This window comes from Cherax quadricarinatus, chromosome 62, assembly GCF_038502225.1.
Source record: "Cherax quadricarinatus isolate ZL_2023a chromosome 62, ASM3850222v1, whole genome shotgun sequence".
Classification (NCBI taxonomy): Eukaryota; Metazoa; Arthropoda; class Malacostraca; order Decapoda; family Parastacidae; genus Cherax; species Cherax quadricarinatus.
Window position 1 is genome coordinate 24014340 of NC_091353.1, and position 23146 is coordinate 24037485.

Below are 23146 nucleotides of genomic sequence, written 5' to 3' on the forward strand. Positions count from 1 at the left end.
CAGCACGTCATCATTTAGCACCAACTTTGCAGGCTTATATCTCAGTAAGTACTGGTCCTAAAAATTTTTTTTTTACCCTATAACATTTATAAAAATGCGCTCTTCAATTAAAAACAAAAACAATTCTTTTATTTTTCAAAATATTTGGAGCACTGCGCAGGTGAATGTAGGTCTATGTTTGGACAGTTTAACCCTTTCAGGGTCCGTCCCGTAAATATACGGCTTTACGTTCAGGGTCCAAACCGTAGATCTACGCCAAAATTCTAGCGGCATCAAATTTAGTGCAAGAAGGCTGGTAGGCCTACATCTGAGAAAATGGGTCTGGGTGGTCAGTGTGCACACTATAGAAAAAATCTGGACGCCCGCATGGCATCGTGGGAACGCCACCAAAGTAGCTTTGTTCATCATGCCTGGCGGCAAGGAAGCTCTCACTCCCCACTCACTCTCCGGGCGAATTCTGACTCTCCTCTTCACAACTTACAGTTCTAAGACTGATGGAAGTGGAGCTGAAGAGGAATTCTATGGTTTTGAACAATATGGTACCATTGTACCATATGGTACAATGGTACCATATGGTACAATGGTACCATATGGTACAGTGGTGCCATGTCATACAATGGTACATTGTACCATATGGTACATTATACCATATGGTACATTGTACCATATAGTACAGGGTACAGGGACCCTAATGGCTGACTTTTTTGAGTTATCCTTGGTTCTCCAAACATATGCTGCTAAGTATGATATTCTATGTAACTTTATTTGTGTATACCTAAATAAACTTACTTACGATGCCACATGTGCTTGAGTAAGTTTATTCAGGTGTACACAAATACAGTTACATAGATTATCATACATTGCAGCATATGTATAAAATCTTAGGAAAACCCAAAAAAGTCAGGGTGACTTATTTCCATAGGGATCCCTGTATCTGTACCATATGGTGTCCTGTACCATATGGTACCCTGTACCATATTGTACCCTGCACCATATTGTACCCTGCACCATATCATACCCTGCACCATATGGTACCCTGTACCAAATGGTACCCTGTACCGTATGGTACCCTGTACCATGTGGTGCCCTGCACCATGTGTTATCCTGTACCATATGTTATCCTGTACTGTATGGTACCCTATACCATATAGTACAGTGTACCATATGGTACCCTGTAACATATGATACCATGTACCATATGGTCAATAGGACGTGTTGGTGGCAGCAGGCACCAGCCAAGACTGAGTGAGTGGCGACGCAAGCTAGCTACTGACTCCGCAGTTTCTGAGACTAAGTGCTTTGTCGTCCACCTCAAGGAACATGTCAAGTTCCTGTACACTTGTAAATATATAATAGAACATTACTAATATACAACATTTTTGCATATTTTTGTTGTAAACAACTATTGTAAACAAAATAATAATGAAAATATTAGTGTGTTTATTGTGTTGAATACAACAGTACCATATGGTACAATGAACCATATGGTATCATTGTACTGTATGGTACAATGTACCATATGGTACCATTGTATCATATACCATTGTACCAAATGGTGCCATTGTACCATATTCTACCATATGGTACCATTGTATCATATAGTGCCATTGAACCATATGGTACCATTGTACCATATGGTACAGTTGTACCATATGGTACCATTGTACCATATGGCACCGTTGTACCATATGGTACTATATGGTAACGTTGTATTAAACACAATAACCGCACTAATATTTTCATCAATTTGTTTACAATAAACTTGTAAACAAGTTTTGTAAGCAATATAATGATAAACAAATTAGTGCAGTTATTGTGTTGAATACAATGAGTGTACACTTATACAATATGCATTATATTGGTCTCACAGGCCACATATGTTACTAGAAAAAGAAAAAAATTAGAAAAGAAAGGAAAACAGTATAAAAAACGTAAAATAAAAAAATGCGATTTTGGGAAGTCACTGATGTTGCCACCACCCGGTCATTTTTGGTCAACTTCCTGCCACTGTATCTCGGTAAGTACTGATCAGAATTTTTTTTTTTTATTACCTTAACAAAAATATACTCTTTAATTCTGTAAGAAAAAAATAATTTTTTTTTTTTTTTTCAAAATTTCTTGGACACTGGGGCACCACTTCAGATTTTGGCCTTGGACCCTGAAAGGGTTAAGGGTTAATACACGTAAATTCTAGCAGCTTCAGATCAAGCAGGAGAAAGCTGGTAGGCCCACATGTGAGAGAATGTATCTCCATGGTCAGTGCACGCAGTATAAAAGAAATCAGGGAGCTAGTGGTGCATTGTTGGAATGCCATTTCAGTAGTTCTTGTTCAGCATGCCTAGCGGTAAGAAGTATGAGACTCCCCAGCGAATCTGGGCCTCTTCTCTTCCCCAGTGATAGCTCTAACACAAATGGAAGTGTCGCTGAAGATGAATTTCATGGTTTTGAGGAGTTTGTGACCTAAAGCAATGCCCAGGATACCAAAAGGAAGGAAGGAGGAAAGAAAGTAAGGAAGGAAGGAAGTATGGAAGGAAAGAATTAAGAAAGAAGAAAAGAAACAAAGTAAGGAAGGAATTTTGGAAGAGATGAGTGGTAGTGGTGGTGTAATGCTGTGTCATGTACCCAGGCTGGTAGCCGTAGCCTTGGTACATGACTCAGCACATTGACAAGAAAGGGCAGCTTCAACCAGCACACACCACAGTAACCTGCACAACCACCTGCACAACCACAACCACCTGCACAATCACAACAACCTGCCAACAAAAATACAGAGACACTTTTTTTTATGTGTGAGGGGTGTAAAAACAGGACTGTGTATAACACCATGTTCAGAGTTCCACAAGCTGCAGCACTTCTAGGAAAGTGTCCAGTGACTGTACATTTGTATATGTATTATAGAACAATAGTAATAAACAGTTTTTTGTATTGTTCGTTTGTGTCAACAACTTTTGTAAACAGTATTATGATGATAATGTTCTTGCGGTTATTGTGTTGCATACGAGTGTATACAGTGGATCCCCGCCTTACGATATTAATCCGTTCCTGAGAGCTCATCGTAAACCGAAATTATCGTTAGCCGAATTAATTTTCCCAATAGGAAATACTGTAATGGAAATCAAATTAATCCGTTCCTGACACCCCAAAGTATAAAAAAAAAAATTTTTTACCACATGAAATATTAATTTTAATACACACAAACTGAAGAAGACATGCACAATTACTACTTTAGTAAGAATAGAATACAGTGAACTCTCACCTAACGATATTAATTGGTACCCGAGAACGAATATCGTTAGGCGAGTTTTCTAGTGTTAGCTGAGGCAAAATGTTAGTGTTAAAATGTATCGTTAGGCAAATTTAACGTTATGCGATGCGTTCGTTAGGTGAGGGTCCACTGTACATGACATTTGCCTTTATTGAAGATCTGGTGATGATTGATGGGATGGGAGGAGGGGAAAGTGTGGAAGTTATTGTTTCGAAGGGGAATCCCCTTCCATTAGGATTTGAGGTAGCAAGTCCTTTTCTGGGGTTACTTCCCTTCTTCTTTTAATGCCATTAGGACCAGTTTGAGAGTCACTGAACCTCTGTCACACAACAAATCTGTCCATAGAGCTCTGTACCTCCCATTCCTTTAAGACCTAACTAAAATGGGCCATAGCATTGTCATTGTACAGGTTGCCAACACGGCTTGCAGTACCTGTGTCAGGGTGATTTTCATCCATAAGGGTTTGCATTTTAACCCACTTTACACACATTTCCTTAATCTCTTTTTTCAATTCCATACTAATTCTCGCCCTTCTTACCACAGGGATGGCACTAGAAGCTTTCTTGGTGTCCATGGTGACTTATTTTGCAGTTACAAGCACTAAAAACACTGGGATAATGTGAAATGTACTGGATGTATGTATTGATGCGACCGCACTGGCTGGCTTGTAAACACTGGCGCTGAGGCCACATGTTGGACGCATCCTGGACAAATCACATGAGTTGAGTTTTTTATCGTGAGACGAGGCAAAATTTTTGCGTTCAGTTGCTTCGTATGGCGGATTTAACGTAACACGATGCATTCATAAGGCGGGGTCCACTGTATGTACATTGCACATTGCTTTGGTCTCACAGGCCACATAAGTTACTAGGAAAAAAAAATTTGGAAAATACAAGAAACCTTTAAATGGCAGTAAATGTAAGTGTACCAGGTGAGCGGCATTCTCCACTGTTGCCATACATGGCTCATTTTCTGCCAGCTCTACACCTCTATATCTCGGTAAGTACTGATCACCAAAAAAAAAATTTAGGCTTAAAACACTTGGCAAATTAATCCTAACATTTTTTTTTAAGAAAAATACAGTGGACCCTCAGTTAACACCTGCATCGGATAATGCCAAAATTGGATAATGCCTCACTTTGGCATAAAACAATTGGCTCGGATAACACCTAAAAACTTAGGAGCTTTCGTTGCGAACGTGTCAGCATGGCGCCCTTAGCGGGCCTGGCCACTCACTCCATGTACCAGCGAGTGTTCCATTGTTTACAAAGCCAGTGAGGACGATTCCTCATGTACTTGTAACTGCTAAATAAGACACCATAGACCACAAGAAAGCTTCTAGTGCCAGCCCTATGGTAAAGAATGTGAGAAACACATAATTTAAGAAAAATATGAAAGTGGTGGTGGTAGAGGGTGGTAGTGGTTGTGATGGTGGTAGAGGGTGGTAGTGGTTGTGATAGTGGTAGAGGGTGGTAGTGGTTGTGATGGTGGTAGAGGGTGGTAGTGATGGTGGTAGAGGGTGGTAGTGATGGTGGTAGAGGGTTATAATGGTGGTGGTAGAGGGTGGTAGGGTTGTGATGGTGGTAGAGGGTGGTAGTGATGGTAGTAGAGGGTTGTAGTGGTGGTGGTAGAGGGTGGTAGTGATTGTGATGGTGGTGGAGAGTGGTAGTGATGGTGGTAGAGGGTTGTAGTTGTAGCAGGTGGTAGCCATGGTGGTAGCGATGGTGGTAGAGGGTGGTAGTGATGGTGGTAGAGGGTGGTAGTGATGGTGGTAGAGGGTGGTAGTGGTTGTGATGGTGGTATGGTATGATAAGGCATGGTGAGGCTGCCAGTTCTGACAAAATAGCAGCTGAAAAATATGTGCTGGACTTTAAGGGGTACATAGAGGCTGTTCAAGTGCTCAACTGTGATGAAACAGGTCTGTTTAGGAAGAAAATGCCAAACAGGACCTACATTACTCAGGAGGAAAAGGCACTCCCAGGACACAAGCCAGAAAAGAACTTGTTACCTGAAGTCTTTATGGAAGGGGATTCCCCTTCCAAACAATAGAACACCTTCATCCTCTGCCCCACTCCCACCTCATCACTCATCAACAAGTCCAAAATAAAGGTAAGTGTGATGTTATTATTGTTTTATTCTTCATGTATCATTGTTGTCTGTGTAGGAAAATGTATATTTCATGTAAAAAAATTATTTTGTTTAATACTTTTGGGTGTCTGGAATGAATTAATTGGATTTCCATTATTTCCTATGGGGAAAATTAATTCGGTTAAAGGCTAAATCGGTTAAAGCCTAGCTCTCTGGAACGGATTCAAGGTGTTAACTGAGGGTCCACTGTAATATTCTTTTTTTTTTTTAATATTTTGCGACACAGGGAGACAGTTTCAGAAATGGGGTTGCGACATAAGTAGTTTTTGAGTTACAGGGAGAGTGGACTGAATACTTAGGGGCTGCTGTTGTGTTGATGCTCCCAGCATTTTAGTTGCCTCTTACAACATGCATGGGAGGAAGGAAGTTCAAGTTTTAGTCTGGTAGAAATGCTCTGCATATCCTGGACCTTTTTAGAATGTTTGAAATAAAAGTCACGGATTTGTTTTAACAAGTATTTGCTTTTTTAAAATATAATTTATTTGTGTGTGTGTACATAAGGCTTACCTACACAGTATACCTCAGCACACAGTTACAGAGAGCAATAAACTTAGCATATTGCCATTTCTCAAATTGATAAGAAGAATGATTGGTGCCAAGTAAACAAGTGTACCTGATATATGAAGTAAATATTCATATATTTTACTGTGACTCAAGATTGTTGTTAAATTGATTGCCACACTAAAATGTCAACATTGGGATTTTTTCCTCTCATATGTCCTCAGTCATCTCAGGCAATCTGTATTTCCTGTCTAATCTGAATTTATTTATTTATTTATTTTTTTATTTATTTAGTAATTTGAGCATACATACAGAGGTACAAAAAAATACAGGTAAGAGCAGCATGCCAAAGCCACTTATATGCATAGCATTACGGGCTGGCTTAAAATTAACTTAAGATTAATTAAGCAATGATGAAATCAGTGATAAGACATTATTGTAAACAGATAACTATAAAGCACAAATGAGTATTACAAAGACAGGTCATATGGTTGCATGCATTGCTGTACATTCAGTCGAATGGAGTATTCTGTTAGATTGGGTTTTAGGTTTAACATTTATGTGATATAATTGTGAGAAACATTTAAGATATACAATTTATAAGGTTCAGTTATTCAGTATTTATTTGGTTTTGGGTGAGTAAGTGATCTTTGAGAAGAGTTTTGAATTTATAAACAGGTAGTGTTTCTTTTATATTTACAGGTAATGAATTCCAAATTTTAGGGCCTTTTGTGTGCATTGAGTTTTTGCATAGCGTGAGATGGACACGAGGAACATCAAAGAGTGATCTGTGCCTTGTGTTATGGTCATGTGTTCTGTTGAGGTTGGCAAGGAGATGTTTGAGGGGAGGGTTAATACCAGAGTTAAGTGTTCTATGTATGTAACAGGTGCAATAATAAGTATGGATGCTTTGTATGGTGAGTAGGTTGAGTGTTTTGAATATTGGTGGAGTGGGCTGCCTGTAGTGAGAATTTGTTATCATTCTAACTGCAGCCTTTTGTTGGGTAATTAGTGGTCTGAGATGGTTAATTGTTGTTGAGCCCCATGCACAAATTCCATAGGTGAAATAGGGGTAAATAAGAGAGTGATATAGGGCCAGGAGGGCTGACTGTGGAGCATAGTACCATATCTTCGATAATATGCCTACAGTCTTGGAAATTTTCTTAGAAATTTGTTGTATATGTGTATGAAATTTGAGTCTATTATCAAGGTGGATTCCTAAGAATTTTCCCTCTGTTAGCTTTGTGATAGGTGATCCGTTTATCATTATGTTAAGAGGGACATCTGTAGCTCTGTTACCAAACTGAATGAAGTAGGTTTTGTCAGTGTGTAGTGTAAGTTTGTTAGTCCTCATCCAGGTAGATATTTTCTGTAATTTGGTATTTACAGTACAGTATTGGCTAGCGTGACTGGGCTCGGGTGAGAGAAGATGTATGTAGTGTCATCTGCAAATAGTGTGGGTTTGAGTAATTGCGAAGCATTTGGTAGGTCATTTATGTATAGAAGAAAGAGAAGAGGGCCAAGGACACTTCCCTGTGGGACACCAACTGTAATTGGTAGTGCGGAAGAGCTTGCTCCATTTGTGTACACATATTGGCTTCTGTTGCTGAGGTATGACTTGAGGTAGTTGAGGGAGTGCCCTCTTATACCATAGTGTGACAATTTTACGTGGAGTAAGTCATGGTCAACTGTATCAAAAGCTTTACGTAAGTCAATGAAGATCCCCAGAGGGACTTCTTTTTTCTCTATTGCAGTGTATATATGTTCTAGCATGTGTATAATAGCATCATTAGTATTTTTATTAGGCCTGAATCCAAATTGGCAGGGGTTGAGTATGTTTTGGGAGATGAGGTAGGAGTAGATTCATTTATGAATTAATTTTTCGAAGATTTTTGAGAGAGGGTGTAAATTGGATATTGGCCTATAGTTATTCAACTCTGTTTGGTCTCCTCCTTTATGGATCGGGGTGACCCTTGCTATTTTGAGAACTGTAGGGAAGGTGGAGGATTCAATGGATTTGTTAAAGAGTGTTGCAATGATTGGTGATAGCACTTGTGACACTTTTTTGTATATAAAGGGTGGTAAGGTATTTAAATCTCCTGCCTTGTTTTTTATTGCGTTAATAATAAGGGAGACTTCGTATGGGTTAATCGGAGCTAGGAACAGTGTGTTCGGGTAGTTGCCAGTGAGGTAGTCATTTGGTTGGGTATCTGAGCTTGGGATTTTATTGGCAAGGTTTTGTCCTATAGTGGAGAAGAAATCATTGAGTCTGTTTGCTGTTTCTGTTGGTGGGAGTTGGGGTTCATCTGATTTTGCTAATTTTATTTCGCTATTTCGTGATATCTTTTTTGTTCCCAGAATTTCTGATAGGGTTTTCCAGGTCTTTTTCATATCACCTCGTAAGTTGGATAATCTGTTCTCATAATACAATTTTTTTGCCCTTCTTATCAGGCTGGTTAGGATTGACGAGTAACGTTTTGTTTGGTCTCTGGTTATGTGACCCATTCTGTACTGTTTTTCATATCGGTGTTTTGTATTTATGGATTTGAGAATTCTGGGTGTTAGCCAGGGACTGTTCAGTCTCTTAGCTGTCATCTGTTTAGTTTTTTTAAGGCAGTGCTTGTTATAGAGGTATTGGGTCTTTTTTAGAAAATTATTAAAACATTCATCAATATCTGTATAGATTTCTAGGTAGTAGGTAGTAGGTTGGTAGACAGCAACCACCCAGGGAAGTACTACTGTCCTGCCAGATGACTGTGAAACAAAAACCTGTAACTGTTTTGCATGATGGTAGGATTGCTGGTTTCTTTTTCTGTCTCATAAACACGCTAGATAACAGGGATATCTTGCTACTCCTACTTACACTTTGGTCACACTTCACAGACACGCACATGCATATATATATATACATACATCTAGGTTTTTCTCCTTTTTCTAAATAGCTCTTGTCCTTTTTTATTTCTTCTATTGTCCATGGGGAAGTGGAAAAGAATCTTTCCTCCGTAAGCCATGCGTGTCGTATGAGGCGACTAAAATGCCGGGAGCAATGGGCTAGTAACCCCTTCTCCTGTATACATTTACTAAAAAAGAGAAGAAGAAAAACTTTATAAAACTGGGATGCTTAAATGTGCGTGGATGTAGTGCGGATGACAAGAAACAGATGATTGCTGATGTTATGAATGAAAAGAAGTTGGATGTCCTGGCTCTAAGCGAAACAAAGCTGAAGGGGGTAGGAGAGTTTCAGTGGGGGGAAATAAATGGGATTAAATCTGGAGTATCTGAGAGAGTTAGAGCAAAGGAAGGGGTAGCAGTAATGTTAAATGATCAGTTATGGAACGAGAAAAGAGAATATGAATGTGTAAATTCAAGAATTATGTGGATTAAAGTAAAGGTTGGATGCGAGAAGTGGGTCATAATAAGCGTGTATGCACCTGGAGAAGAGAGGAATGCAGAGGAGAGAGAAAGATTTTGGGAGATGTTAAGTGAATGTATAGGAGCCTTTGAACCAAGTGAGAGAGTAATTGTGGTAGGGGACCTGAATGCTAAAGTAGGAGAAACTTTTAGACAGGGTGTGGTAGGTAAGTTTGGGGTGCCAGGTGTAAATGATAATGGGAGCCCTTTGATTGAACTTTGTATAGAAAGGGGTTTAGTTATAGGTAATACATATTTTAAGAAAAAGAGGATAAATAAGTATACAAGATATGATGTAGGGCGAAATGACAGTAGTTTGTTGGATTATGTATTGGTAGATAAAAGACTGCTGAGTAGACTTCAGGATGTACATGTTTATAGAGGGGCCACAGATATATCAGATCACTTTCTAGTTGTAGCTACACTGAGAGTAAAAGGTAGATGGGATACAAGGAGAATAGAAGCATCAGGGAAGAGAGAGGTGAAGGTTTATAAACTAAAAGAGGAGGCAGTTAGGGTAAGATATAAACAGCTATTGGAGGATAGATGGGCAAATGAGAGCATAGGCAATGGGGTCGAAGAGGTATGGGGTAGGATTAAAAATGTAGTATTAGAGTGTTCAGCAGAAGTTTGTGGTTACAGGAAAGTGGGTGCAGGAGGGAAGAGGAGCGATTGGTGGAATGATGATGTAAAGAGAGTAGTAAGGGAGAAAAAGTTAGCATATGAGAAGTTTTTACAAAGTAGAAGTGATGCAAGGAGGGAAGAGTATATGGAGAAAAAGAGAGAGGTTAAGAGAGTGGTGAAGCAATGTAAAAAGAGAGCAAATGAGAGAGTGGGTGAGATGTTATCAACAAATTTTGTTGAAAATAAGAAAAAGTTTTGGAGTGAGATTAACAAGTTAAGAAAGCCTAGAGAACAAATGGATTTGTCAGTTAAAAATAGGAGAGGAGAGTTATTAAATGGAGAGTTAGAGGTATTGGGAAGATGGAGGGAATATTTTGAGGAATTGTTAAATGTTGATGAAGATAGGGAAGCTGTGATTTCGTGTATAGGGCAAGGAGGAATAACATCTTGTAGGAGTGAGGAAGAGCCAGTTGTGAGTGTGGGGGAAGTTCGTGAGGCAGTAGGTAAAATGAAAGGGGGTAAGGCAGCCGGGATTGATGGGATAAAGATAGAAATGTTAAAAGCAGGTGGGGATATAGTTTTGGAGTGGTTGGTGCAATTATTTAATAAATGTATGGAAGAGGGTAAGGTACCTAGGGATTGGCAGAGAGCATGCATAGTTCCTTTGTATAAAGGCAAAGGGGATAAAAGAGAGTGCAAAAATTATAGGGGGATAAGTCTGTTGAGTGTACCTGGTAAAGTGTATGGTAGAGTTATAATTGAAAGAATTAAGAGTAAGACGGAGAATAGGATAGCAGATGAACAAGGAGGCTTTAGGAAAGGTAGGGGGTGTGTGGACCAGGTGTTTACAGTGAAACATATAAGTGAACAGTATTTAGATAAGGCTGAAGAGGTCTTTGTGGCATTTATGGATTTGGAAAAGGCGTATGACAGGGTGGATAGGGGGGCAATGTGGCAGATGTTGCAAGTGTATGGTGTAGGAGGTAGGTTACTGAAAGCAGTGAAGAGTTTTTACGAGGATAGTGAGGCTCAAGTTAGAGTATGTAGGAAAGAGGGAAATTTTTTCCCAGTAAAAGATGCTTTAGACAAGGATGTGTGATGTCACCGATTTCTAGCTCAGTGTGCCAGTCAATGTTTGTTACTGCTGTTGTGAAGTTATTAATGGCTGCCTCATTGTGAAGTCTGAAGGTGACTTTAGTAGTGTCTTGGGGTAGTTTACCAAGAGTTATTATGAGGAAAGTAGGGTAGTGGTCTGTGGTATTATCTGTAATTATGCCTGATTTTAAAGGGGATATGGTGTTGGTCCAGATGTGGTCAAGTAGGGAAACACTAGTCTCTGTAACTCTCGTAGGTTTTGTTACTGTTGGCAGCAATATACGGTTACTCATTGTGTTTGTGAATTCAGTAACGTGTGGGTCCTGGTCTTGCAGAAGATTTATATTGAAGTCACCTGAGAGTAGTAAGTGATCTTTGTTCATGTGTGCATCAGTTATCATACTTCCTAGGTTTTGACTAAATTGGCTAATGTTTGACTGTGGAACTCTGTAGATGTTTATCAATGTGAGAGGTTTTTGTAGGTATTTGGATTTGAATTTGGCTATTATATATTCCCCATGTTCATCCCTTGTGCAAGTATTAGTGATACATTCTAGTTGGTCTGAGTAGTATATGGCTGTGTCACCCCCTTGTTGGTCTGGTCTACAGTTGTGTATGGCTGTGTAACCAGGAATGGCATAGACATCTATACTATCAGGCTTTAGCCAGGTTTCAGTTAGTGTAATGATGGACATATTGGCATGTAAGGAATTTAGTAATGCTATGAGGTCATCGTAATGCTTGCTTAAAGATCTGATATTGTAGTTAAAGATAGTTATGTTGTTGTTGGCACTGAGAAGTGCCTTTGATTGTTCTGCAGTGTAGTAATTACAGTAACTGTTTGATTCATTTAAGTCATTAACCCTTTGAGGGTCGACAGGCCCTCTCCGAAACTCGTTCTCAGTGTCGGCCAAATTTCAAAAAAAAAAAAAAATTATTTTTTCTTATGAAAAAATAGAGTTTTTTTTTCTAAACATTATAGGATAAACAAAAAAAATTTACCATCAATACTTACGGAGATATGGATGCATGAAGTTTGCAGAAAATGAGCCGCGTATGGCAACAGCGGCGACTGCCGCTCACCCGGTAAACTTTGATTTACTTGTATTTTAAGGTTTGTTGTTTTTTTCACTATTTTATTTTTTCACATAACTTATGTGGCCTATGAGACCAAAGTAAGGTGCAATGTACATATATACACTCGTTGTATACAACACAATAAGCACACAAACATAATTATCAATATATTGTTTACAAAACTTGTTTACAAAAACAAACAATACAAAACATTGTTTATTATTATTGTTCTATAATATATATACCAATATACAGTCACTGAACATATTCCTATTAGTTCTGCAGCTTGTGGAACTCTGAAACATGGTGTCATACACAATGGTGTTTTATCTTTCTCCCTCATTCTATCTCTTTCAATCTGTCTCTCTCTTTCTATCTGTCTGTCTATCTCTGTCTCACAGGTACACATAAATACAAGTATACATAGTATAAATTACCTAAGATAACCCAAGAAATCCAGACAAAGTGCTATACTCTGCTTGAAGATGTGAGTAAAAGTGATGACACAGTCTTGTGGCTCTCTGAGACAGAGAGCTAGACGGATAGACAGATAGACAGGGAGCTTGACAGACAGACAAATAGACAGACAGAAATGTTAGTGTACCAGTACCAGTGTACTAGTGTTCCATCCTCCTCCTCCTCTTCTTCCTCTTCCTCCTCTTCTCCCTACTCTTCCTCCTCTTCCCCCTACTCTTCCTCATACTCTTCCTCTTCCTCCTCTTCCTCTTCCTCCTACTCTTCCTCTTCCTCCTCCTCCTCTTCCTCCTCCTCTTCTTCCTCTTCCTCCTACTCTTCCTCCTCCTCCTCTTCTTCCTCTTCCTCCTCTTCCCCCTAATCTTCCTCCTACTATTCCTCTTCCTCCTCCTCTTCCTCTTATTCCTCTTCCTCCTACTCTTCCTCTTCTCCTCCTCTCCTCCTCCTCCTCTTCTTCTTCCTCTTACTCTTCCTCCTCCTCCTTCTCCTCCTCGTCCATAGTGTAAATTACAAGGAGTCGGCAGCTGTCAAAGTGACATATTGGCTCATTACTCTTTCCCCCTCCGGCCTGTCAAAACAATGGGGTCGGATGCTGCTTCCCCTCCTCCATTCTATCTAATTATCTTTCTCCCTCATTCTATCTGTCTGTCTATCTCTGTCTCACAGGTACACATAAATACAAGTATACATAGTATAAATTACCTAGGATAACCCAAGAAACCCAGACAAAGTGCTATACTCTGCTTGAAGATGTGAGTAAAAGTGATGACGCAGTCTTGTGGCTCTCTGAGACAGAGAGCTAGATGGATAGACAGGGAGCTTGACAGACAGGCAAATAGACAGACAGAAATGTTAGTATACCAGCAAAAACAAAGGGAGGGCGATGTTCATCTCATCTTTTGCATCAGCTCTACCCTCATTTACCCTCATCAAACGTCAGCACTTATCAGATGTTATCTCCCCTTATCTTGTTACTGTCATGGGTGAACATTTATTATTACATATTATTATTATTACCTATTATTATTATTATGTATTATTATTATTATGTATTATTATTATTATGTATTATTATTATTATGTATTATTATTATTATGTATTATTGTTATCATTACGTATTCTTCTTCTTCCTCCTCCTCCTCCTCCTCCTCTTCCTCCTCCTCTGCCTCCTCCTCCTCTCTTCTTCCTCCTCCTCCTCCTCTCTTCTTCCTCCTCTCCTCCTCCTCCTCCTCTGCCTCCTCCTCCTCTTGCCTCCTCCTCCTCTTGCCTCCTCCTCCTCTTGCCTCCTCCTCCTCTGCCTCCTCCTCCTCCTCCTCCATTCTTGGAACAAGTTTGAAGAGCTTGTAGTTCATAATCACTATCATTATCATCACCAATGCTCACATCTGAGTCTGGGATTTTGGAAAATAGGAGTTTCCTCTTTGATTCTGGTACAACTGAACGACGGCCCAGCACCAGAGGTGGAAGGCTGTGGGTTGTCTGGGTTTTCCTCACTATTACCCATATTATGGTCATTAGTTTCGGTCAAAACCTCACCAGAACCTTGAAACTCATCTTCACTGTCACTTCCATCTGTATTAGAACTGTCACTGGGGAACAAAAGTGTCCCAATTCGCCGAGGAGTGAGGAACTTCTTACCGCAGGGCACGGTGGAAATTGTGTACTATGATGGCATTCCCACAATGCACCACTGGGTCCCAGATTTTTTTCCTACTGCGCACACCCACCACACAGACCCATTCTCTCACATCTAGGCTTATCAGCCTTTTCCTGCGAGATTTGAGGCCGCTAGAATTTATGCGTACTAGTACGTCAAAAACCCCTACGCGTAAGACGTACTAGTACGACCAAAACCCTCAAAGGGTTAAAGATCTGATATTGTAGTTAAAGATAGTTATGTTGTTGTTGGCACTGAGAAGTGCCTTTGATTGTTCTGCAGTGTAGTAATTACAGTAACTGTTTGGTTCATTTAAGTCATTATATAAGAGGTTGGTATCAGGATCAATGCTTGTAATCATAAGATTTGTAGTGAATCTATAGTTAGAATTAAGTATAAAACAAAGTAAATAGTCTTAAGCTAAAAAATAGCACCTGAATTATTTAACAAATGTAAAATAATGAGCTAAGGTATTTTTTTTTTTTTTTTTTTTTTTTTTTTTAAGCTAAAATAAAGGAGACAATATAAAAGGGACTAATACAAATAAAGTGATGATCAAATAATGGAGCTTGGGAATATGATAGTAGGTAGTACTATAAAGGTAATTCTTTAAAGTTAGAATTATAGTATAAAATTATAATATAAAAGGGACTAATATAAGTTGTGGTGAACAATAAAGTGGTAATCAAATAAATGAGCTTTGGAATATAATGGCAAAATTGTGAACTTATTCTACTTTAGCACCTGAGAATAGCACCTTGATTATTTTAACAATTGTGAATATATAAACTAGGGTAGTTATATAAAGCTAAAATAAAGGAGAAAATATATAAGGGACTAAAATTAAGTAATGGTAAACAAAGTTAAATGGACAGATGGTCACTATGAAATAATATTGGTTTAGGAGTAAGATCTGATTTGTAATATTAAATAAATTGAGCAGTTTATTGCACAATAAAAAGTAAAAAAAAAAATGAGGTAGTTGGTACTAGCTAGCAAAAGATAGTTTTGGTACTTGCAAAAAAGTAATTGGAATATATACTAATTGCATACACAATGAAAAGTGACTAAAAAACAAGTAGTGATAAACAAAATTAAATGGACAGGTAAGAATAATGAATATTAATTTGGAGTAAGATTTGACTTGTAATTTAAAATTATGAGCAATTAATAGCAGTAAGAAAGAAGTATAGAGTATTGGAGGTAGTTGGCATTAGCTAGTGATGAAAAATAATAAAAATAATAATGCACAATATAATAGTAACGTACACTATATGCACCACACGTATATATGTATTAAGGGCACTTATCTAATCTGTTACAGAAATGTCAGCTTTTCTAAGGAAGGTAGAGAAATCATGTTCGTTTGAGATGGTATATTGTTGTCCTGTTGATGTTTTCCTTACTAGTATTTTCCCATCTCGCATGAAACACTGATGTATTTTGTTTTCCTGTTTAAGTTTTCTCAGCCTGAACAGAAGGTTTTGACGTTTTTTTGTTAGACACTCATTTATGTACACTCCATTTTTCATTGTAATTGCTGATTTAATTAGGTCCTTTCTTTTATCGTATGAATGAAGTCGGATCATTATACTGTGTTTACTTCCTGGTTTTCCTAGCAAACGTGTTTCTTTGATTTCATTGTTTTGCACGATGACTTGTACGTGGTTCTGTATTATCCTGATAGCAGTTTCTTTGCACTGTGCTTGTGTTATGTCACTAGGAATGTGTGGACTGTTTATTATAACTGCATCAGACAACTTATCTTGTTCAGTTTTGTCGTCTTGGAAATCAAGGTAGTATTCATTTAGTCGAGTGTGCATGTTCTGATTCCAGTCCTTGATTGCTTCTTCAACCTTCATATTTATTGTTGTTATTTGCTCAGTGTGACTGGCTATAGCTGCTTTTAGAGTATTTTCTGTGTCAACACTTCCCAATGTAATCTTCTCTTCAAGGTTTTGGATCTTTTTCTCGAGGTTGGTTATCTTGGATTCTCGTCGCTCGAGTGTTGCTTTGATATCTTTGATTTCATTTTTCTTGAGCAACGATGTAGTCCTTGATATTGTCAGGAATAATCATACCTGAGTTATCATGGGTGAATCCTTTGAAGGGAGTGGAGTTGGAGGGAGAGTCAGCCATGTTTGTTGTTGTTGTTGTTGTTCCCTGGGTGGCGGCGGTGAGGGAGATTGATGATACACTGGCGTCCTGCTGGGTAGACAAGTTGAGTTCTAGGGTCCTTGCTGTTATTCTTTTATTACTGATGTTGTTTCTTCTGCGATATCCTTTCATAGTATCACTGAAGTAGATACTGTGTAGCAATGGAGGAGAAGGCTTGTTTTCTCGGAGCTTGGGTTAAGTGATTGTCTGGCAGCGGAGGCAGTGTTTGGGTTAGCAGGGCTGTCTTCCTTATATCTTCTAATTTTGTCAAGATTTGGGTTACATTCTTAGTATTCTTGGGTCATGTTGTGGTCTACGTGGGTTCATGTAGTTGATCTTTCACTTAGGCCATCACAAGTTTTGATGAGCGATGTTTTTTGAGGAAGAAGAGCTGGTAGGATGCCTCTGCTGCCGCCGCTGCCGCTGCCGCTGCCTCGGCAGTCTTTTCTTTATGAAGTATTTATTGTATCCATTGATTTTAATGTATTTTATAATTTGATAAAGTTGGATAATTGACAGTAATTTGATGTGACCAAACCTGAAGAATGTATTATAGAGAAATTGGTTGAAGAAAGTAAACCAAAGAACATTGTTGGTATTATCATTTTCAGGTTTTTGTGAATGTGAAAAAATAGATTGTTGCTTCAGTAATTTATCACGTGTCTTCTTAATATATCAAACACATTTTTAAATAACCTTGATCAGAACACCACAACAAACAAAAGTTCCACAGGAAAAGACAAAATTATTGAAATATGTGAGCACCATGCGAAGGGTATCTTCTAATATGTAACAAGATGTAATTTCCCTCACTCCTGAAAGTGTCCTGCAAGACTATGTACAAGATCACCATCAAAGTTTTTGATTATTTAAGACTGTTGGTATTTTTTAAATTTTAGAACTTCTTGAAGTACCATTTAGGGTATTTTAATATATTTCTAATTAAGTTCTAAATTAAGCATTTAACTCTTCAGGCTTGCAGGGTTTGGTTACAACTGCCCAGGAGGAACGAGTGAAGAGTGCATGACTGTAGCAGAAGATGAACACAGCTATGACCATGGTGACACCACTCTTGAGCACAACTCAGGTATATCTGGTCAGTCTCGCTCTCGCTCCCTCTCTAGAGTGACCGTTAGTACCGAACATTCAGCATCATTCAACTTTGACATGTCCAATCGGGTAAGAACAAAATATAACATATTTAAGTCACTATAATTAACCCTCTGACTGTAGATCATTGGTTCAGAGAACTGACGACTTGATAAATTAGACACATGTCCAACACTTAGACATCTTTATTGTGGAAACATTTCACCACACAGTGGCTTCATCAGTCCTATACAAAGAAGAATGTTGAAGACCAGAAGGAGTTTGAGGTAATTAGTCCCTGAGCCTGGAGTCAATGTAATCAGTCCATCAATCTTAAAAAGATTGAAAAGAGTCAGTGTAATCAATCCATCAGTCTTGACCTCCAGGCTGAGGGACTGATTACCTTAAACTCCTTCTGATCTTCACCATTCATCTTTGTATCGACTGATGAAGCCACTGTGTGGCAGAACATTTCCATAATAAAGACACCCAAGTGTTGCACAGGTGTCTAATTTATCAACCCTCTGTGTCATTAGAGTTCAATATCATTTTGTCATGAGGTTCAATAATTTAGTGTTTTTGATTACTGGGTATTAGTAATGCAGACTATTTTGGCAGATAGTATTTATTTTGTCGTTGTGTGCTTGATTTAAATGGTAAGTAATGTTAAATAGTTTTGGTACAATACTATATTAAACTTTTATTATTGTAAGTGCTGAATAGCCTTATAGATCAGAGCTCCTTGTATACCCAAGCAACTTCTTTGTTGAAAATTATATAAAATACCAACAAGTTGATGAGTAAGATACTTGTGCAACAACTAAGTATCTTTATTGTTGAAACGTTTCACCTACACAGTTGGCTTCTTCAGTCAAATACAGAAGAGACAGAAGAAGCAGTTCAGATGAAAACACGATGTAATAAGTTTTGAGGTGGTCCATAGTCTGGAATGATATCATTCCAGACATAAAATGCAGTTATACGAGACTTTATTGAATAAATAAGTAAGTAAGTTTATTCAGGTATACACAAATACAGTTACATAGATTATCATATTCAGTTCTTACATAGATTATCATATTCAGCAGCATATATGTAGAGAACCTGGGATAACCCAGGTTCTCTACATATATGCTGACTTATTTCCATTGAATCCAGTTTCACTTGGACTACAAGGTTTTTTCAAGTTGGTAGAAATACCTGAGGAGAGTATGTATAACATGGATGGGAGTACATGGGAGAGAAAGACACCTTCTGCTATATAAATTAAAGATTATCATGTATTATTTGCTATGTGAGTCAGGGTGGAAAAGTAGAAGAGAGGTGCAGTAGCAGGAGAAAGAATCAATTTGGTAATAAGCTACATTGATACAGTTTGCCTAATGGAAGACTTTAATTTTCAAGTTTTTTTTTTAACCCTTTGACTGTTTCAGTCATATATATACGTCTTACGAGCCACTGTGTTTGACGTATATATATTCATAAATTCTAGCGGCTTCAAATGAAGCAGGAGAAAGCTGGTAGGCCCACATGTGAGAGAATGGGTCTGTGTGGTCAGTGTGCACCATATAAAAAAATCCTGCAGCACGCAGTGCATAATGATAAAAAAGAAACTCTGACCGTTTTTTTTTTTAATTAAAATGGCGAATTTGTGGTCTATTTTCGTATAGTATTTATGGTTGTATTCTCGTTTTCTTGGTCTCATTTGATAGAATGGAAAACATATTATAAAGACAGAGATGATTTTGATAGGTTTTACAATGAAAAGAACCTTGAAATGGAGCTCAAAGTAGGGGAAATGTTTGATTTTTGCTGATATTCAAAAGTAAACAAATGATGTCATTTTCCAATAAATGTCCAAATAGCCATTCTGATATGCAGTCATGAATGGGTTGACATTATTTATACAATTATTACAATATTGCAGTAGTCTGCATAACAGTAAATCTTCTATTTTTTGTTTGAATAAAAATTCAAAATAGAAAGCAAGAGTAATATCAGATGGGCCTGAAGACATGGCTGATGAACAAAGAAAAATATTATTTTAGAGCCAGGAATGTCTGCATTGTTCATTCTGGACCCTATTTTGAAATTGTCATATTTTTTAATTTACGTGAAATTGGCCAAATTGCAAATTTCTGACCACGTTATTGGGTAGTTGAAATCAGTAAATGGGCAGTTTCTCGTACTCAATCGATAGAAAAATGGAATTCTAAAGAAATAGCTATGAGTTTGGTCGACTGGAACAATGGAATTAGCCGAAAATAGGGCTCAAAGTGGGCGAAATTGCTGATTTGAAAATATCGCCGAGGTCGCTAACTTTGCGAGAGCGTAATTCTGTCAGTTTTCCATCAAATTTCATTCTTTTGGTGTCATTACAATTGAGAAAAGATTCTCTATCATTGCATAAGAATTTTTTTTTTTTTTTTTTTTAAATTTTGTGACACCAGGAGACACCTCAGGATTTGGGGTTGCGACAGTCAAGGTGTTAATGTTTTTGTTTAATACATTAAATTCACCTTCTTACATCGTTATGAAGTGGGAGGAGCTAAATGAGAGACAGAGACAGGCGAGAAATAGCATTCAGTATCTCGTGAGTCACCAGATACTGAATATAAATAGAAGAACACTGCAGCAGGCCTACTGACCCTTATTTGGCAAGTCCTTCTCAAATTCAACCCTTCCTGCCATTATATTTGTTCAGCCTATCCTCAGTGCTAACCAAGAAAATAATTTCAATAACCTTAATAACTGATGCTAGACTGATCCCACTGTAATCCAGTCCTTCTTCCTTCTCACTTATATATTAATTTCAGTAACCTTAATAACTGATGCTAGACTGATCCCACTGTAATCCAGTCCTTCTTCCTTCTCACTTATATATTTGTCTAGCCAATGTTTGAAGCTCCATAATGCTTTAGCTTCTTTAACTCTACCAGCACTTTCCTACATTCTTTCTAAATTTAAACTTCTCTAATTTAAATCCATTACAGCCTCTCCTCACTTAATGATGGAGTTCCATTCCTAAGACCACGTCAGTAAACCAATTCGTCGCTAAGTGAGGAGCATACTACAATGGTAGTGGATTTGTGTCAACCATCTTTGATATTGTTTTAAAGTCACCTTTGCACCATTGATAACATTTCTGGTATATTTTTAAATGTTTATACAGTAGTCTACTGTATATTATAACAAACAGAGTAGAGGAAATCAGCTCTAATATACATTATTTAGGCATGGATACTGGTCAGAGGGCCTTTCGTAAATCCAAGGTGTCAGCAAACAAGTATGTCACTAAGTGAGGAGAGACTGTATTTCAAGTTCTCTCTTGGCTGGATATCCTCATTACATTGTTTATATCCCTTTATTTATGCTTGTCCTCCACACATAATTCAGTATCTCCCTTTATTCTTCATCTTCCAAGGGGGTAAAGGTTCAGGGCTCTCAGTCTAACCTTATATGAGAAATGAATTATACAGTGGATTAATTTTGTCATCCTTCTCTATATGTTTTCCAATGTATTTTATTTCCATTCTGTAATATGGAGACCAGAAATGAGCAGCATAATCCAAGCAAGCTCTTATTAATAATGTTTAGAGCTGTAAAATAACTTCTGGACTCCTGATACTTTTTTTTAACACATCGGCTGTTTTCCACCAAGGCAGGGTGACCCAAAAAGAAAGAAAAACTCAAAAAGAAAGAAAAAAAACTTTCATCATCATTCAACACTTTTACCATCACTCATACATGATCACTGTCTTTGCAGAGGCACTCAGATACAACAGTTTAGACGTCCCTCAGAACTGCCAATATCCCAAATCTCTCCTTTAAAGTGCAGGCATTGTACTTCCCATTTCCAGGACTCAAGCCCAGCTAACCGGTTTCCCTGAATCCCTTTACAAAATATTACCTTGCTCACACTCCAACAGCTCGTCAGGTCCCAAAAACCATTTGTCTCCATTCACTCCTCCCAAACATGCTCTTGCACACTTGCTGGAAGTCCAAACCTCTAGCCCACAAAACCTTGTTTACCCCCTCCTGATACTTATACAGTGGGCCCTTGGTTTTTATGTTTAATCTATTCCAGAGTGATCGGCGAAAATGGGAATCGGCAAAAACGGAAACCATTTTCCCCATCAGAAATAATGTAAATTCAATTAATCTGTTCCAGACACCCAGAAGTATTAACAAAAAAAATTTTTTTACCTTAAAGATAGATTTACATGCACAAAAAAATGAACATTCAACATGACACTTACCTTTATTGATGGCTGTTGTTGATGGATGGAAGACAGGGAGGAGGGGAGAGGGAAGAGGTTATTTTGGTAGGTACCACATCTTTATCTGGGGTTACTTCCCTCCTTTGTTTTTTAATGCCACTAGGACCAGCTTGAGAGTCACTGGACCCCTGCCGCACAAAATAACTGTCCAGAGTGCTCTGTTTCTGGCGTCACTTTAAGATTTGCCTGAAATGGGACATTGCATTGTCATTGTAAAAGTCGCCAGCACGGATTGCAACAGCTTTCTCAGGGTGATGTTCCTCCACAAATGAATGCATTTTAGTCCACATTGCACACATTTCCTTAATCTCTGAAGAAGGCACCTTCTTCCATCTCTCTTCCTCCTCCTCTGAAGCAATTTCCTGAGCTGTGGTCTGTTGCTGTTGCACATGAAGCTCTTGCAGCTCATCAGTGGTTAGCTCTTCATTGTGGTCCTCCACCAACTTTTCCACATCCTTACTACTCACATCCAACCCCATGGAATTCCCCAATGCCACAATTGATTGCACAACAGGTTTAGGGTTGACAGGGTCAGCCTCAAACCCTTCAAAATCCTTCTTTTGGACACAATCTGGCCACAATTTTCCCCAAGCAGAGTTCATCATCCTGGAAGTCACTCCCTGCCAAGCCTTATCTATAAGGCTTATGCAGTGGAAGATACTGAAGTGATTCTTCCAGAACTCTCTTAGAGTCAATTCAGAGTCCAAGGTTATGTCAAAGCACCTTTGAAACATAACTTTGGTGTACAGTTTTTTGAAGTTTGCAATGATCTGCTGGTCCATGGGCTGAATGAGAGGAGTGGTGTTAGGAGGCAAGAACTTCACTGTTACAAAACTAAATTCCTTAGACAATTGGTCTTCCAAGTCTGGAGGATGAGCAGGAGCATTGTCCATTAACAGGAGGCACTAGAGTGGCAATTTATTTTCCAGGAGGTATTTCTTCACACTTGGGCCAAACACTTCATTGAACCATTCCAGGAAAATTTCCCTAATGACCCATGCCCTACTGTTAGCCTTCCACATCACACACAATTTACTCTTGGCAACACTGTTTTTCTTGAACACTCTGGGATTTTCAGAATGATACACCAGTAAAGACTTCACTTTGAAATTCCCACTAGCATTACCACACAACAAGAGAGTTAGCCAGACTTTCCTAGGCTTGTGTCCTGGGATTGCCTTTTCCCCCTGTGTTATGTAGGTCCTCTTTGGCATTTTCTTCCATTTTCTTCTGTTTTGTCACAATTGAACACTTGTTGGGGTTGGAATTTTTCAGCCTTTCCATAACCTTTGAATTTCCAAACGAATATTTCAGCCGCTTGTTTGTCTGAACTGGCACCCTCACCATGCCTTACAACACTGTTTATG

General features: G+C 38.4%; 1 protein-coding gene across 1 annotated transcript in view; it reads left to right on the plus strand.

The window, feature by feature from the left end:
* The window catches only part of l(2)k05819 (transmembrane protein 94-like protein l(2)k05819), a 429313-nt gene that overhangs the window by 203058 nt on the left and 203109 nt on the right, over window positions 1–23146 (plus strand). Inside the window, exon 7 of the mRNA XM_070098525.1 lies at window positions 17385–17589. Within this exon, the coding sequence (XP_069954626.1) occupies window positions 17385–17589 (205 nt within the window). The remainder of the gene's footprint in view (window positions 1–17384; window positions 17590–23146) is intronic.